General features: G+C 35.8%; 2 protein-coding genes across 3 annotated transcripts in view; one reads left to right on the top strand and one right to left on the bottom strand.

Moving 5' to 3' along the window:
- The window catches only part of LOC126969731 (GPI transamidase component PIG-S), an 89727-nt gene that overhangs the window by 21646 nt on the left and 47983 nt on the right, over positions 1-20098 (bottom strand). Inside the window, exon 1 of one of the 2 annotated variants that reach the window (XM_050815290.1) lies at positions 12346-12484. The exons of the other annotated variant lie outside the window; for it this stretch is intronic. Within the exon in view, the coding sequence (XP_050671247.1) occupies positions 12346-12355 (10 nt within the window). The 5' untranslated portion in view covers positions 12356-12484. Of the gene's footprint in view, positions 1-12345; positions 12485-20098 lie in introns of those variants that run through there. 2 annotated transcript variants of the gene reach the window in all.
- LOC126969723 (protein I'm not dead yet) overlaps positions 12523-20098 on the top strand; it is a 76665-nt gene continuing 69089 nt past the window's right edge. The window contains exon 1 of the mRNA XM_050815277.1: positions 12523-12672. The gene's annotated coding sequence lies outside the window, so the exon portion shown is untranslated. The remainder of the gene's footprint in view (positions 12673-20098) is intronic.

The following is a 20098-nucleotide window of genomic DNA, read 5'->3' on the forward strand; positions in this document are numbered from 1 at the left end:
AAATAAATCAAATATTATCCTGTATTTTTTTAATTTGGCACTTGAACTGGCTCTCGGATAAATGGAAAATATCAACACTAACGAATTCTTTGTTGTAATTGTCAACTAATTGATGCAGAGGTGATCTTATTCCTGCATTAGTACGAAATTTACCTGTTGCAAAAAGTTTACGATTACACAGTCCTCGGATATGGGCTGTTCTAGGAATAACATAATTTAATTTGTTGGTCAATTCTGTACAATCAAATTTGTTATGTATAATGCCGTGCAGAAACATACATTGAAGAAGTTTGCGCCTTGATTGAAGGGATAGTAGTTTATACTTATCTATCAAATCTGCGTACGACATATTGTAATTGTCATAGCATCTGTAACTCATGGATCTTAAGAATTTACGTTGGACATTTTCTATCATTTCGTAATACTTTTTATAAAAATGGTGCCAAATAGGAACGGCATATTCCAATTGGGAACGTACAAGGGATTTATATAAATGTAAAAAAGTATAGGGCTTCTTAAAGTCAATGGATGTTCTCATGATAAATCCATACATTTTGAAAGCAGTGTTAACAATTTTGTCAATATGAAGATTTAAATGTAATTTATTATCCAAGATAACTAAGGTCCCTAACAGATAAAACTTTACTCAATGTAACATTACAAAGAGAATAATTATAATTAATTATGCATTTTTTTTTTGAAAAGTTGATAGAATTACATTTATGTAGGCTTAATGTTAATTTATTCTTTCTGCAATAATCAGATAATCTATTTAGGTCCTGTTGGATTAACTCACAATCGTCGAGGTTTGTAATTGACTTGAATATTTTTAGATCATCAGCATATAGTAAAAATTTACAATTATCAAAACACTGCTTTATGTATTCTCATCAAAAAAAATCAACGTTCAAGAACACGACATATTTCTTGAATCTTCCATCTTCGGCAATATTCATTTAATAAACAAATTCCCGAGAAGCATTTGAATTATCGCCTTAGTCGAAGTTTATTTGAAAAACTTTGCAAAGAAATAATGCCTCCTAATAAAAATGCGAGAGGGATTGATCGCACTATCAAGGTGGGTTATATTATTTTATGGTCCACTACTAGACCGTATCTGATGGTTAGGCCGTATCCAATCCGATCATGTGTTTAAGCCATAAGTCGTATATACGCGTGTTAATTTTTTTTTAAATTTAATTCGATAAAAAAATATTGCTGTCATCTCTGGTCTGGCGCACTCCAGTATCAGCTTGATCGATTACACCGCGTGCAACGCAGAAGAGCTCGAAATTTCGGAGACCCAGTGCTCTGAAAACGGCTGGATCGCTTGGCGTTGCGTAGAGACGTCGCTTCATTGTGTGTCTTCTACCGCATCCATCACGGGGAGTGTTCCGAAGAGCTGTGTCACCTGATTCCTGCCGCCGAATTCCACCTTCGCACGACACGCCACAAATTAGGATATCATCCCCACCATCTGGATGTGTGGCGGTCCTCCACAGTGCGGTTTTCAAGGAGCTTTCTTCCACGTACTTCAAAGCTGTGGAATGAGCTTACTTGTGCGGTGTTTGCGGGTCGATACGACATACGTACCATCAAAACCTTAAAGGCCGGCAACGCTCCTGTGATTCTTCTGGTCGAAGAGAATGTGGGCGGCGGTGATCACTTAACACTAGGCGACCCGTACGCTCATTTCTCCTACTTTTCCTTAAAAAAAAACTAACTTAGGTAAACACGCAGAATTATGCAAATTATAAAAAAAACACGCCACAGGAAAAACACTGTTATTGGAAAATTGTGTAGCGCTTGACGTCACGTTACGACACTCGGCAGTGATGATAAATGGACATCACAAGCTCAGTTCCGCAGACCGCAGTTCACATGACCGAAGTGAACACGTGACTTATAGATTTTAATCCATGTTTACTATGAACTCTAAACATGTAATATGATTCATCCTGCTGTTCACTTACGTGTACACTGCGGCATAATTGTTGATTTTCGTGGTCCGAACTGAAATAAGGCGCTTGCTACGTTTTATATTTTTCAGGGATCCGCAACCAAATGGCAGAAAATGGAATCCTTATGGATTCATCATGTGTGATGTCAGTCTGTCGGTACGTATGTTACAGCCACTATTTTCCGAAACTATAAGAACTGTACTGTTGAAACTTGGTAAAAAAAAAAACAATAGATTTAGGGGGTTCCCAATATTTAGAAATGAAGCTCAAAATTTTTTTTTGATCAAACCCATGCGTCTTGGCCTGAATACTGAGTTACTTTTGATCTATATATAATTTCATCTATATTATTGAAGACTTTCTAATATCATTTATTTCTAAACTGAATAGTTTGCGCGAGAGACACTTCCAAAGTGGTGAATGTGGGTGTGTGTGCTCGCCACCTTGAGACATAAGATTTTAAGTTTCATTTACCCAGTAATTTCACTAGCTACGGCCCACTTCAGACCGGAACACAATAATGCTCACACATTACTGCTTCACAGCAGAAATAGGCGCCGTTTTCACAGGATGCCGGCTGGATTATGGGTACCCACATAATCTAGCCGGCATCCTGTGCAAAGGAGCCTCCCATTGGTAAAAAATAGAAGTTTCTTAAAAATCCCGGTAATGACGTCACACATCCAGATGGTGATGGTGATGGTGGAGTTCGGTAGCAGTATTCAGGTCAAACAGGAAGAAGATATATATAATGAAGCGACACCTCTACGCAACCTAGAGTGTAAGCCGTATACAGAGTATATCACATGCACATCATGAAATGAAATCAAATGGATCAATGAAATGAAATAGTTTTCTCTTTATTCATTTGGGTACAATTTGTACGCTTATGAAAGTCAATTTTGATGCCATCGATTCAAGATTCTACCAGGAGCCCTTGCTCTGAGAAGAACCGGCAAGAAACTCAACAAGATTCATCCTCCCTTTACAGTTTTCATGAATTATTCCCTAACCATTCCAAAATATTAAAAAATGCACAACGTTATTGTTCAAGTTTTTACTTCTGTCGGCACTCAGTGCAACCTGTTATTTTTTTATCGTTTATCGTTTTTCTATTGATCGAAATGGGTTCATACTTATTTGCGGGTAGGTTGAGATTATTGCGTTAATTTTCACGCATTCGAACCTACGAGTCTACCTATCACGATAGGAACCTACCGAGGTAAGATAGGCCTTACCTTTGAAGGTTATGCTTTGAAAATCTGATGCGTCATCTAAATATGATGAGATCACTCGTGTTCATGTTGACAGAAAACTACAAAATTACTGTAAAAAAAATTTGTTTCATAACATACATTTGAAGCCCGAAGTAGTCAAGGACACTAAATGGCTAGGCGGTTACGCCATAACACTGGTATCTCCAACACAATTGCGGTTTTACGATGTAATAAAACTATTTATGATGCGCTGATATCGTGAACTACACAGCACAAAGGGACAAGCCCGTAGATTGTTCTTAATGAACACACGAGCCTGTGTTTAACACCACGACCTGTGTTGCATGATGCGTGATGCGTCAGACAAGATCACATTCCTTCTCGAACCTAGAGGTACTGCTAGAGGGAATGGATGTGCTATTTTTATATTATATTCTGTTTTGCTGTTTTTTTTCTTCAACACTATTATCATTAGCACCAATTTATCATTGAATGAGATGAATGTCACAGACAAAATAAAATAAATATCTTCTAAATACATGCTTAATATTTCTTAATACTTTTCATCAATGAATGTTAGGTAGACCAAAAAATAGGCTGCCGATTGATCATGTGACATGTCTAACGACGTGACGAGAGATGAGAGCAATACTGCATGTGATGCGGCAGGATCCGCGCTTCACAGATCGCTACAAGACTGGCTCAGCCACTGACCTGTATAAATACTACAGGACAGGCTGCTCCATATGTTTGACAGCAAATTTTTGTGCCGATTTGAAGCGTCCAGAGAACTAATTTTGACGTATAATGCTGCGAAGGAACGTGAAGTATTTTTGCATTTTGAATTAATTTCGTTCGTTTTCCGTGTTATTTATACTTTAAGGATATTGATATTTTAACTCTTTAACTTTAACTATGCCTTGGCATACGATGAATACGATGGTGCAACACATTCCGCAGTTTATGTTAAAGTCAGCGTGAGTGTTAACGTTAAATTTGACTTAGACCTCAACTTTAACAACTAATATGATGCAACCCAGCCTAAAATTGCAACAATAATTAATTAATTAAGTCGCACGTTCAACATTCACGATCTAGATTTATACGAACCTATGTATCGGTACGGTCGATGACATAAGCGATAGCGGGAAAGTAATGGACGAAAACAGGACAGGATATAGAATTATAGATAAATATCGGGAGGCTTTTACCCGAAAGGGGTCCGAATTAAACCAATAAGTAGTTAGTTTAGAAATAACATCAATAAGAAAATAAAGGCTTTCTATGCCTTTATACTTTAGTATTAACTGTTTTAATTTAAGTTTAAAATCTTATTTATACAAAAACAAAATGCAAAAAGTGATTCGGAATAAATAAAGTTTTATTATTATTATTATTTGGGGCTTTAGTGCGCAGCAAGCTAGAAACAGCTATGTGTGTGTGGAATCCACATGAAAGTACTCATCTACTCCTTCTCGAAATGGTACAATAAGCTGTCTTGAGTCTCGTGCCAGATTTTGGCGAGACAACACGTCTTGAGGATGCCTCGTGTAGAGGCGAAACACGTGGCGAATTGTTTAAAGACAAATATTGGCGGAATTAGCACTAAAGAAAACTCAAATCATTTATATAATTATGGATTTCCGCAAAGTAACGCCTACTTCAATAAAAAAAAAGGTACAAAAAGCTTTTCTTAGATGCGTTTACAAACGTATGCATGAAAACTACCCCTATATACAGGGTGGCGCAATAGAACGTGCATATTTAAAATATTGATTAAAAAATAAATACAAAAGGTATAGTTAAAATAAAACTGAGGTATTATTAAGAAATAACTGAATTTCATTTTTTAAAAATAACATCGTCTAAATGATGACCCTCTCTACGACGACACTCCTCTAATAGCAAACGGAAGTTATTGAAAACTTTCTTCAGTAATGCTGGTGTAATTGCTGCCATTTCACCACGGATATTCTCCTTGAGCTGATCGATGTTTTTCGGATTATTGCTGTAGACTTTGTTCTTGAGGTATCCCCACAAAAAAAAGTCAGGAGGCGTCACGTCTGGACTACGTGGGGGCCATGGGATATCACCTCTTTTCGAAATCAGTCTGCCAGGGAACATCTGTTTCACAACCGCCATGGAGTCATTTGATGTGTGACAGGTAGCTCCGTCTTGTTGAAACCAAGTCTTAGAATTCACTATTCTTGAATTTTCAAGCTCTGGAGCCAAAAAAGCTTCCAACATCGCAACATAGCGTTCGGTATTAACAGTGACGTTTTGCCCCCGCGCATTTTCAAAGAAAAACGGTCCAATTATTCCTCTACCAGAGATTGCTGCCCATACTGTCACTTTAGGACTATGCAGTGGTTTCTGGTGCTTGAGTTTGGGATTCTCACTGTTCCAGTAACGACAATTTTGACGGTTTACGAACCCATTGATATGGAAGTGGGCCTCATCTGAGAAAAGGATATTGTCAAAATTGGAAAATCGATTAAGCATTTCATTAGCAAATGCGAGCCTTGCTCCGAAGTCAGACTCTTTCAATTCTTGTGTTAACTGCAGCTTGTAAGGATGCAGTTTAAGATCCAAGTTTAAAATTCGTTGCAAACTTCGTCTCGATAAGTGTAAGACAGACGATCTCTTGCGAGTAGACATTTGTGGATTTCCTCGTACAGACTGCATAACTCTCTCAATATTGTCGTCGGTCCTAGATGTTCTTGGACGACCTTTTGCTTGTGGTTTAAACGTTGAACCAGTCTCTTCAAAACGCTGTACCCATATTTTAATTAAATTAGCACTCGGAGATTCAGTAATTTGCCGTAGTCCATATTCAGAACAATATAAACGCCTAGTAACGATGTATGAACGAGAGTTCTCGTAAAATGCGTGCACGCAAAATGCGCGACGCTTCCCGTCGAAGTGACTCATAGTGACTAAAACTCCATGAGCCCGCCTACCCAACGATGCAGACTCCCCCCACCCGCGCACTTTCTACCCCGCGAAAAAAGATGATGCAATATGCACGTTCTATTGCGCCACCCTGTATATCCCACGAAATTTCTTCTCGGTACATTAGGCTACAATTCCCTCGATGTTAGGCGAAAGCGACAGCAGCTCACAGTTACGTCCAAAGTTCTAAGAGGTGATATAGATGCGCCGACTTTGCATGATGATTTATGTAGAATCTTTAGAATGTTCGAGGCGCAGGCATATATTGTCCGGGATTCCAACACATCGTACTGTAGCTCGCACAAACTCACCTATACCGAGGTCTCTCTCTGCTCTCAACGCTCTTCTCGAAGTCAACCCTTCTTGTGATATATTTGCGGATGGATGGCAGACGATTTTAACAGGGGAATTTGTGAGAGGAATGGATGAACGATATTTGGATGTTTATTAATTGTTAGTTAATGGCAGTATTTTTGTTTTCTTTGTATTTACTAACTATTATTTGTGTTACATGTTTTTTATTTATTTATTTATATATTTATTTATTTACAGCTTTGACATTACAATGACTAAATAAAATAATGGCCCCACAAAACCATCTTGATGGTTTGTCTGTGGAATCTGAGCTATCTTAATTATAACATTTATTAACTTAAATAGATGTAAAGTTATGGAGTTTTATTTATAAACGTGGAGGAGAAATATTTTTATACAATATTATTAAGCATTACTAAGGACTCTTATTAAATAAATGTTGATATATAATGTGTCCAGATTGTCAATATAATATTTTTTTAACATAATTTTATACTTTATTCTTTATTAGGTTCGTGTCTTATATCTGCTATTTAATATTTATGGGATTCTCTTTTTTAATGTTTTATCTCCGTAATAATTATTAAGTCTAGGTACTTCATATTCACCATCAGATGTAGACCTTGTCTGGTTGTATGTTTATTTGTAATTAATAACTTACTTTAATATTGGCTCACGCCGTTTTATTAAATTATAAATAAATAGTAAAAAAAATATTATGTATCGGTACGTACATGGTTAATTGCGCAGTATTGGCTATCAGATTTAGTATTATAAATATCGCCATAAAAATCATAAGAGAAGTCGGAGGTCGCATTATCGGGGCATAACATTAGCTTATTTTAATGTATCTTAAATTTATAAACATTTGCATATACAAGGACATAAGTACAAAGTTGTGAAGCTAAACATTCGTGACTTTGTTCAAGGTCATGACGATTACATTTTTTGTTACCAAATACTATCAAAAGAAAATAGGCATAGCAGTTTTTCCTCTGCAGCGGCTAATATACTAGTCAAAACAAAATAAGGGCCACTTGATTATTTTGGCCTCGCTAGCGATAATTTATTTTTTATGCATTCTCAAGTAGCTGATAATTTATTGTGGTGTTACCTTAATTGTTTACACACATTTTTTGAGCATTCCACCTGCATAATTGTTTAAAGTGGGTAGTCTTAGATAATTTATTGTAACCACTTGATTCTACCCGATTTTAAGACGGATTTCAACTCAGTCAAATTGACGATTCTCTCAGGAACACTGTAAGTTTTGTTTGACTAGTGGCTGAATTAACATTTAAAAAAAAGTTATGCCGAGAATTCGAAGTCATATGGACTTGCCAACCGTAACTAGGGCCGTAACATTGCTTCAAGAAGGCCATTCGCAGCGTTCTGTGGCGTTGCAGCTGGGTTTTTCCCGGCGAGCGATTCAGAATGTTTGGAATCGTTTTCAAGAGACTAGGAGACTAACCAGGAGACGGGGATCTGGCAGAGTTCGAGCAACTACAGCATAGGAAGACCGCTACGTGCGCTTGACTGCGCGTAGAGAACGCTGTATAACAGCCCGTTCTTTACAAAACCGTTTGCGGCAGGCGACCGGTACACGTGTTAGTGATTAAACTATTAGAAATCGTTTACACGAGGACCAGCAGTTCTCCAGGAGACGCGTAGTGCGGATACCATTAACAAGTGCTCACCGTGCAAACCGATTATCATTCGCAAGGCAGCATCTGGCGTGGGATATGAATGATTGGAGGACAGTATTGTTTACGGATGATTGCAAAGTTAAATTTTTTAGTGATGACCGTCGCATTAGGGTCTGGAGGCGTAAGGTGAGCGATTTTCGGATGCTTGCATCCATGAAAGTGACAGATTTGGGGGCCCCATTGTCATGGTATGGGGAGGAATCTCTATGTCAGGTAGAACCGAGCTGGTAATTCTAAACGAAGGCACAATAACAGCTCAACGTTACATCGAGGAGGTCATAAGACCCCATGTGGTCTCATATGCACAGAGAATCGGCGCAAGATTCCATCTGATGCACGATAATGGTCGCGGTCATACAGCTAGGGCCACCAGAGAAGCCCTAGAGGAGGCTGGTATACAGGTGTTGGCCTGGCCTGCAAACAGTCCGGATCTAAATCCTATTGAACACATGTTGGATTTACTGAAACGTAGTGTTACGTTACGTGCACAATGAAAGACAGCTAAAAAACGTTCTGAAATCAAGCTTCTCAAATTCCTCAAGAGACAGTGGTACACCTGGTGGAGAGTGTACCTTCTAGGCTTCAAGAGTGCATTAGTAATCGAGGACGTCATACTAGATATTGAGGAAAGTCATAAATCAACCAACATTTTGATTTTTTTTTTTTTTTAGATTTTTTTTCCTGACTAATTATTTTTGCAAAAATGTTAATTTTTTAGAAAAAGTGGAGAAAATTTCTTTTTTTAATGGAATGCATCAATATTTTATGCAGTATACAATAAAAATCAATCAATTTATCCAATTGAATCATTGATCAACCTTTAAACCTCAAGAATTCATGAGAATACTGTAAAAACGTGGTGGCCCTTATTTTGTTTTGACTAGTATAATAATTAATTTTGTACCACAAGTAATAATAAAACGTTTGAAATAATTATTGTAGTTGCTTATTTTCATAAGTTATTATTAAGAAAAATAAAAAATTGCCAATCTTACAAAAAAAAAATTAATAAGTATTTTTATTTATATATATATTATATTATATTTTAACATAAATTAATTAGTAAGTTGGTGGAATACCTCTACCTATTAATAAGTCATGTGTATTTCGTAAAAAGCTTTTTGACATTGTAACACACAGTCACAGTAGACATATGTCTACTGTGACACAGTTATATATAATTTATAATATGCATATCGATCCGACCCCTATAGCCCAGTGGATAGTGACCCTGCCTTACTGAGCTAGAAGGTCCCGGGTTCGAATCCCGGTAGGCGCAATCATTTATATGATGAATATGAATGTTTGTTTCCGAGCCATGGATGTTTATAAGTATTTATGTATTTTTAAGTATATTTTATTAAATATACTGTTGTTTAGTATCCAAAGTATAGGCTATGCCTAGTTTGGGGCATGATCATTTGTGTAAGTGTGTGTCAATAGTATTATTATTTATATAGATTAATTATTGCAGAACGCTTAGTTTTATATAAAGTACCTAAGAATTACAAATGCATTGAATCCAATCAAAAATTTATTAATTTTTGTTTATCCAAGCACTGATCATGTCGAAGTACACAGACAGAAGATTGACTGGAAATAATTTAAAAGTATAAGCTGACCCAACAACCTGTTGTATTGCCATGTAAAGTAATTAAAAAAATAATTGGGGTGTAAAAAATAGACGCAACCGATTCTCAGATCTACCAAATATATCGTACTACAATTTATTGTATTTGATTGCCATCTTGCAAAACTATAGCTGATTTGTGGATAGAACAGAATAATATAAAAATCACGATACAAAAATAGCTGTAGATCGTAGAAGGGCGAAAATTTCAAGTTGTATGTATTTTTCAATGCTGAATTATAATTAAATTAAAATAAAAAAAAGAATTGTCAAAAAATCAAAAAAAAAAATATTTAGCGATGGATACCCTTATCATTTACGGGTATGAAAAATAGATGTTGTTCGATTCTCAGAGTTACCCGCACACAAAATATCATACAAATTGGTTCACCGTTTTGGAGGAGTTTGGTAACAAACCACGAGAATTTTATATCTATACTAATATTATAAAGCTGCAGTGATTGTTTGTTTGTTTGTTTGAACGCGCTAATCTCTGGTACTACTGGTCCGATTTGAATGATTCTTTCAATGGGTAGTCCATTTATCGAGAAAGGCTATAGGCTATGTTTTTTTTCAAAATTAGGGATCCGTAATAAAATTGCTATTTTGTAACACAAGGTGTAAAATCGAAATCCTATTTTTGCGTGCGCTGCAAAAACATTGACAATAGAACAAAATGATGTACAGGCTATAATATAGGCAATATTTTATTGCTTATAAAACTATCGCGTGAATTATACTTTATATGGCAAAACAACGTTTGCCGGGTCAGCTAGTATAAGATAATGACAAGCTTACATAACCTATAATTATTACAGTAAAACAACCTAAAAAGAGCGAAAACGTTAACTTGACCTTTTTAATAGGGCCCAAGTGGTAATTATGGGATTTTCTCGAGTGCGTCAGACATTGATAGTCCATTGCCCCGCATCTAAAGTGTAGGTAAGTAATAAGTATAACATTAAACTCCGTTTTGAACCGAGGAGACGGTCGAAATGAAAAACAATGGACAAGAAAACTCGTCAGATATTCAGTGAACCCCAAACCGCAAAGATCTATAACTTTCCGAAAATAAAAATGCAATCTCGTACACAATTCTAAGCTATTAATATGCCAGATGGGAGGCTCCTATGCGCCGGATGCCGGCTAGATTATGGGTACCACAACGGCGCCTATTTCCGCCGTGAAGCAGTTCTGTGTAAACGTTATTGTGTTTCGGTCTGAAGGGCGCCGTAGCTAGTGAAATTACTGGGCAAATGAGACTTGACATCTTATGTCTCAAAGTGACGCTCGTTGTAGTGCCTGTAATCCATAATTAACTTTTAATTTAAGTTTAAAATCTTATTTATTATGATTAAATAAAGCTTTATTATTATTACTTAAACCCTACAATAAATTTAAAAATCAAACAAAAATAATGATATGTTGGCGACTACGTCAACTAAACTTCCGCGTTTTAATATATTTGCTTCTTGTGGGCGGCGTATTATCTTAAAGTTAACCTTGAAATAAAAAAATTTTTCTGAATTTTATTTTCAATCCGAACCTATACCAACGCACCAAATTATCTTGTGGTTACTGTTAGTCACTATCCATGAACCTCACTTTCGACAGCCTGTTAATACGAGTTCACTTGGTGGTGGCATCAGGCGCGGTCGCAGCCTGAAATTTTTGGAGGGAGGGGGTCTTGACTCTTGAACCTTTAACCCCTTATTCATAATAGTCTGCTAACTTAAAGCATTGCTAATTCTCACTCTGTCTTCTTCTATTGACCTACGTCAGAATAAGAAAAAACACTCCCAAACGGCTGTTTAAAGTTAGCAGACCATTACGAATAAACCGACAAATTACATTATTAGAATATTGTTATACAATCTTTATCATAACGACGCATATCAATTTTGCTAGGATTACCGAAAATACGTAAATCGGTTCCTTGTTTCTAAACTAGTTGCATTTCCAAGTTATTTTAGCCATCCTACGTAGTTCATAAAAACACCACTAGATTTCAGCAAACTATAAATTTATCGCTGTTAGGGGATAGCTAGAAATTTCCTTTTATTATTTGGCAAATTTTGAGATTTTTCAATTTGACCTTAGATTGGGGGGGGGGACTTGAGGGGGGGATTGAAACTGACTTTAAACTCATGTTTTGTGTACAGTGTGAGTCAGCCTTAAAAATACAAATACGCTATCCCGGATATTTCTTTAGGCTTTTAGAAGAACTATTAAACTATAACTAACATCATTTTGTTGTATTAATCCATCGCCAAAATCCGATGCATTGTTTAAGAGTTACAGGAAAAAAATATACCTATGAGCAAATAGGAATTGACCGGAAAAATAAAAACACAAAAATCCAATTTCTAATACTAAAAACACCACCTATGTGAGCCACCGCAAGTAGGTACAAAAACTATCAAATGATCAAGGCGCTTGGGTTCAAAACACACTAGGTACTCTGTAATTTTGGATAAGGAGATTTAATGTTCATTCGGCTTGGCTATTTAGGGTAAGAGGTATATATGTATAAGTAATAAGTTAATGAGCTTATCAAAACATACCTGGACCCATTTTGTCACGAGCGCCGAAAGATCATTATCATTATTACGTGCCAACGGATAAAATGTGCGGTTCCAACTTCCAAATATAAATAATACGACGAACGCATAGACAACACACGCGGGGATACTGTTCGAAATTCAAAAGTCTAATCGACATCCATAAGCCATAACATAATCCAGCCAGCCAGTTTCTCATTCGACAGTCGGCAGTCCTCAGCGTTTGCGCACGCGGGACGAACGCGTCAACAATTTTCCCGCCGTTTTTGTGAACTCTGTGTTGTGAAGTTTTATACGTCTACAAACCAGGAAAATATCTACAATACTCTGGTAAGTAATTAAAAGTTATTCATTAAATTCATCGTTTAATAATAAATTCATCCAGAAATCCTTAGGTTAAGTAAGTCAGAGGCCTATAATTAAAGTCACACGTAAATCGTACATATACAGAATGAATTAAGATTAGTTAACTAAACAATAATATTATGTACATAAGAAAATGAGGAAGGAATAATTTTAAGTTTGACGTAATATGTAATGTATTAATTATGCATGCCGACTATAAGGCGTGAATGTGCAAAAACGATAAATTTTAAAATGGCTTTGACGATTGCCCTGTGATGGACGATTATGGAATATTGTATAAATAATACAGAATTTTTACTCTTAAAAAATACTAACAAATGGGGAAAAGTTTTTAATTAAATATGAATATTCTAATATTGCATACACGTCTTATAGTACTTTGACTATCTCTAAGTATTCATTCGCACCACCTTTAATAAAAGGTCATACAGTCGACATACAATTTTACTCCAAGTTTCATTACGGTATCCCTAATTAGTTAATTGGGTTTAGAGTTCTAATCGTAATTACTACCTATTACTAACTACGTATAGTTCGGTTTTTCGATAAAACCATCAACAGTTCATAGGAAATGATAAGGTACTCGTACCATTTCCATTCTGGACACTGCCTGAACAAAAATTTTATTTCTTGTCAATTGATAGATTATAATAAAAATATAATAATATTGACATACTTTTCCACAAACTATCTTGCCCCAAATTAGGCATAGCCTGTATATGGCTTGTAAGACATCGAAATATTTAATACAATATACTTACTTAAACATACATTTAAACATCCAAGACTCGGAAACAAACATCCATATTCGTCATATAAATATTTGCACCTACCGGGATTCGAACCCGGGAACTCTAGCTTAGTAGGTAGGGTCGCTAACCACTCGGCTGTGTGGGTCATCAATAAGAAATATATTATTGGGAAAACCCAGCAAAGAAGTGATAAATTAAAAAAAAAAAACAATAAACTTTATTAGGAAACGATATATAAATATGGAGAGTTATTTCTATAGCAATATAAATATAACAACAGCTTAAAAAATATTTTTTATAATTTAAAAGGCTTCTGATACCTGGTGTGTTTCGATATTGATCCTTTTAAGGATGCAAGGCCCAATAAATATTGTATTGTCATCGCTCCTTGATATGGGTTGAAAATTTTGAAATAATTAGGACATTCTGATCCAGAACTGCATCAAGTCATAACCGAAATTCTCCTTTTTTTATATAAGCGGGGGCAAGTGGGCATGAGACTCACGGGTAACGGGGTAGCGAATTAACCGCCGATGGACATCCGCAACACCAGGTGTCAAGAGATGCGTTGCCGGCCTACTCTTTTCTTGAAGGTCCCTAACGGCCGTTCCCAATATACTACCTACAGATAGAGATAAAATACTACCTTCTACTGTCAATAATCTGAAGCTGACCCAATACAACCGATAAGTCATTCTTATCGCCTTATATTGCTACGCGTTGCAATTTTCATACAAACTTTATATCGCTGATAAACTTTACGTCGTCCCATTGACAGACAGCGTGCGCGGATAAGGTTAGTTACCGTCGATAAGTTTATTGGGACAGAAAAGTCAACGATAGTTACGATTTTTATCTCAAGTAGGAGATAGACTGAATATTGGGAACGGCCGTAAGTCGTATCGGTTCGGGAAAACAGCAGCCGTATATAATTCCACTAAATGGCTGTGTAAGGCAAGAAATTTCATTCAAAAAGCGATGTTGTAGAATGGCGGACGTCAATGAGATAAGAGTGCAATTTAGTAATTTGGCGTTATGTCCGGTGGTAGAATTCGGATGGCAGTATATCCCGAACAACTAACCCCTCGGATCACCTCTAATCGACTTGAAAAGCGGTCAAAGGCGGCTCCGATAACATACCATTAAGCAATTTAATAATAAATAGGCTTAAAGGTCTTCTTATATATAAAACCTCGTGTCCCGGTGTTTGTTACCAAACTTCTCCGAAACGGCTAAACCGATTTGTATGAAATATTGTGTGTTCGGGTAGGTCTGAGAATTGGCCAACATCTATTTTTCATACCCCTAAATGATTTTATTGACAAAAAACAACTGTCTATGATCACCACCTATTTTTGTATCGTGATTTTAATATTATTCTGTCCCATCCACAGATCCGCAATAGGGTTGCAAGATGGCAATAAAATACAATATTTGTTGTACGATAAATTTTATGTACGATATATTTGGAAGGTCTGAGAATCGGTCGTCATACATTTTTTTAAAAAATTTAATTATTCATTGCTTTATATGGCAATACAACGTTTGCTGGGTAAGCTAGTAATATTTTATAAATAAAAATATGAGTCCCCTGACGAAAATTAAAAGACGATTAAATAGAAATAACAATTATATTGGGGCTCAAGTGGTAGGTAGTGGTGGACTGTACATTATTGTATAGCGCTCCAACGCGTGACAAACGCTCGTTGTACACTTGGTGCAATGAGCGCATGTCACACTCACGGATTGAACTACTACTGGGACCACATATGTCCATTTAAAGTGGCACTGCTCAGAATTCGCACCGAGGACTATTACATTCATCACAAGCATGACATTAATTGAAACAAAACCAGTTTCGCACGCGGATGCAAATTATTCTAAACAAAATTACAAGGTATAACACATTAAAAACTTTGTCGAAAGACATTTATGTCCCTGTTTAACATGTTGTACCATGCAGCCCATAGCAATTAAGAGCCATGGAACTGGAGGGTTCAGGATTCAGGAACGTAGCTCTAGACAAGAAGACCCTATCTTGGAAGGCTCTCTATACCCTGGTTCAATGAGATAAGAGAAGTGTGTTATTGTATTAATTTCCGGGAGCGCTTAATTGATCGAGGTAACAAGCCCAACATTGTATATCGTATTGATGCCATTCGAGGTATTCGCTTTGCAAACCCTGAAGATGTAATGACTGCGTTGGAAAAAGACGAGGAAGGCCGTCTGGTTCTGAGAGGTTCTGGTCTATCAAATGCATCGTTGCTTACAAATTTGAATTTTTTGTGCACATGACGTCAGTATATATTAAGGTAAACTCGCGTATAAGACAATCTCTTCTTCAACTATGATCGCCTGGTACCAAAACATGCTTCCTATCTCATTTTTTCCCACGAAATCTTATGAATTTATGTGTCTCTTTTTACTGTCGCGCTTTTTCGTTTCACCGACTTTTAAATAACAACGACTTTAAAGAAGTTTTCACTCCAAAAATTTAAGATGAGGGAATGAAAGTTATTGAGAAATAAATGTAGAGATAGTTGAGCAAGTAGCGAGAATGGATTTAAGTTGATTCAATGCACAAAACGTGAAATTAAATTAAAAAATATTATATATTAATTCAAATTCCAATATTTTTATTCAAAATAGGATTTAAAATCTCTTATTGAATGTCAAAGACATTCATAGACCCATTCAAAATGGTATTCCTCAGACCTGAGAAGAACGGGCGCAAAAACTCTAATCGGGGACTTTTTTTTCTTAATTTAGTTACAATATATGTAGTACAATAAAATTTATAGCCTGTAGGCTAATAGTCTGTGGAATTTGCTCCATTCCTAGTCTGTGGTATCATTAAGAAAATCCATAATATCATTTTTACCACACAAACGTTTTTTAAAAATCCTTTCAAATTTCGTAATACATATGTTTTATACATTTTTTGGGATCATGTTGTAAAAGCATTACAGGAATGGAGAATATTTCAAGGAACAGAAACTTTATTCTTCATTCGGTTTTTTGTTTTATAAAAACTTTCAGTGTAACCCTCACATAAAAATTATGAGATCAGTGACGTTAATAGTTCAGGAAGACTGTGAACATTGTCGCGGGGCTGGTTTCTCTTCCTCATAGACATAGAGATTGACTGAAAGAGAGACTGGGTATTAGAGTGCGAGAGATATAAAGATGACGGGCTTAATGTTGTCTCCGTCTTCGACAAGATAAATATATCTACAAGTTAAAATTTTTGAAATTTGTTTCATTAAAGGCGATTAATGAGTAACTTTATGCACATACGCGTACTTATCCAAGTAATAAATAAACATCGACAGTCCATCACTCGTGCACTCCATCAGCTTACGAGTTCCCCGCCGAGTACCAAGGCGTGCGCAGGTCGGAGCTGACCTGTTCTGTTCATACCACATCTATCAAGAACTTATAACTCCATCTGTGGTGAAGTAGATATTTTTAAAGATTCCTTACTTGCGTTTAAAAAAAATATTACGAGATTGTTAGGCGCCAAATGATTAATAGTCTTCTTCTTTTTTTTTCTTCTTGTCAAATTCGTATCTTGATTTTATAATTTTTGCTTTATTTTATATAATTGTTTTCTTGGTGTCACGGAAGCAAAGACTGTGCATGTTGTGACACCTTAATTTGTTGTACATTCAACTCATTATTTGTTAATATTTGATATAATATTTTAAGCGTATTAGAATGTAACTACTGGTTGTCCTATAAATAAATAAATAAAATAAAAGACAAGTACTTATCCAAGTAATAAATTAACATATTTATTGAGGAAATCATAGGGCTTCTAAGTCTATTAAACCGATCGCCGCAATGTATTTTCGAATGTCACTAATTGTAGCCTTACATCAATGACGTTCTATAAGTATAGACAAATCACATCGTATAAAAACAAAGCTGAAATATGGAACATGCCACAAATTACACCATAATAAGCTTCGACTTCTATATCTATCTATACATTGCCGCATTTACTCCAGTTGTTTAAAATATTCTTGGTCAATAAGCAGCAATGTAAAACATTAATTAGTCTATGTTCGATTCGGACAGTGACAGTTGATACACGACTAAGAAGAAAAATGTGCTTACATTCTCTTTAAGCGCACTTTTGCTGTTCCGCTATGAGACTACGAACTTATACTAGCTGATTTCCGCGACCTCGTCCGCGAAAGTAAAGGGTTTTTAAAAATAAGAAGCATGTTTGGAATTGAAGATTGTGGCAACATATTAAATGAATCTTATTTCGAGGAAGATTGCTATGGCAAACTGAATTACTATTGGTATAGTTATAGGTTATCGACGTGAATTTAAATTTTTCACAAATCCCGCGGGAACCATGGATTTTTCCCGGATAAAGCCTGTGTCTTTTCCCTAGCTCTAGCCTATCGCTGTACCAAATTTCATCAAAATCGGTTCATAAGCTCCGACGTAAAAGCGTAACAAACAAACTATAGAACGTAGCCTCACACTCTTCGCCTATGACTTTATGACGTACTGATTAACATCTAAGTGAAAAAAAAAAAGTGTATGTGTACTTATATATAGATGTTATACTTCTTTGGCCTAACAAAGCAATAATCCTTAAAATTATTTATTCCTCGTGCTATTCTTCGTTTGTAAAAATCTTGCAACGATGCCTTTGACAATTAAATATTAAAAAACCATATACGGCTGTACGGGCTTCAACCCTTTGCCTATCCTAATAATAGACGAATAACCACAAACCAGTAGGAGCAGTCAGTTGACGGTCTCATTAATTGTGAAGCTGTTACATCATCACAATCGAACGAGTGAAAGCAATGTCAAGGACGGCGCTCGAACCAATGAACCGCACGATATAACTGTGTGTTCTTGTTTGGTTTCTGCATTTGGTACTACCGCTAATCACGTACACACTGTTTATGAAGTTATACTTCTTTAGGCAAGTTATGAAAAAATTATGAGTGAAATTTTAAGATGCGCGCGCATCACTGTGACACAAAAGTAACAGGTTGAAGTTGTTTCCTAAATTTTTCTGACGTTTACGACACAGTGCCGCTCAGGATTCTTGAAAAACACAAAAATTCTGAGCGGCGTCACCTTGAGACATTAGATGTTAAGTCTCCTTTGCCCAGTAATTTCACTAGCTACGGTACCCTTCAGACTAAAACACAGTAATGCTTACACATTCTGCTAATTATTATTACATTACTGGAATATTAAGACAATCAGAGAGCCGACGCGAACAATTAACGTTAAGGATAAGTAGGCAGTATTTAGATTACTTGATGACGCATTCTTCACCAATGTATTGTCATTTGTCACATTATTATTATGACTAAAGTATATTTGAGACATTATTATAAGTAGAACGTATCGTTGAAAGATGCTCTGACATTCAATGCCTGTAACATGAATCCCAGTAATTAATTGCGGTCAGCATGTTTTGCACGATTTCACCATATTGTTAATTCCTGGAACCGCAGCTATACTAACCAACTAGCTATGTCCCGCTGTTTCGATCGCCGTTAGAGGAAAGTCTACTAACGGCCGTTCCCAGTATCCAGTCTCTCTTACTTGAGATGAAAATCGTAACTGTCGTTGACTTTTCTGTCCCAATAAACTTATCGACGGTAAATCACCTTATCCGTACACGCTGTCTGTCAATAGGACGACGTATAGCTTACCAGCGATAGAAGTTTGTATGGAAATTGCAATTCACGCGTCCTAATATAAGGCGATAAGAATGACTTATCGGGTATACTGGGACAGCTTCAGATTACTGACAGTAGAAGGTATTAATTTATCTCTATCTGTAGATAGTATATTGGGAACGGCCGTTAATCGGACAATAGATTTATTTTTGTTAACAGAAAAGTTTTATTTCTCTTAGTTCTTATTTTATTATTGCATTATTTTTATTAGATTGACATTTTTAAATTCGTTACATCTTTTGAATTGAATGTCCAATTTAAAAAAAAATTACAGGTATTTAATTAAATATTATGTAATGTTATAAGGGTTAATACAGAGGTAATAATAATACGCTTACTGTCGGTACTTTTATCTACTTTTAAAATGTAAAAAAGTAGTTATAGTGGCATAACTACAGTATGTATGTGTCTAACATATTGTATCGCGGACTTTTTTGTAGATATTGATACGTTCTATAATATAGTAGAACATTTTTTTTGTTCTATCATCAATAGTTTCCGCAACGCATGCGATGTCAGATTTTTGATCACATTTTTTTTCACCTTGGGTTATATTATTGCAATTTGATTAGAGATCCCTATTTTTTTCTAAATGTAATATAACATAATATGTCACTCAGTGAAGAAGCAGCTTTCTAATGATGAAAGAATTTTTGAAATTGGTCCAGTAGTTACACGCTTTACATTAGCTTCACTTGTATGTTTGTAACTGACTCCTTTAAACGCGATTTTGACTTACTTTAAACGACCAGATTTCATTCAAACTTTGTAGATTTATCGAGGACCGATGACAATACACTAATTTAATAAGATTATTCCATTATTCAATTTGCAAACTAAGATTTTTGTCAATTTATATCATTTTTATTGCGTGAAAACATTGCAAACATACACACAAAAACACAAATTCCTCCT

This window comes from Leptidea sinapis, chromosome 19, assembly GCF_905404315.1.
Source record: "Leptidea sinapis chromosome 19, ilLepSina1.1, whole genome shotgun sequence".
Classification (NCBI taxonomy): domain Eukaryota; kingdom Metazoa; phylum Arthropoda; class Insecta; order Lepidoptera; family Pieridae; genus Leptidea; species Leptidea sinapis.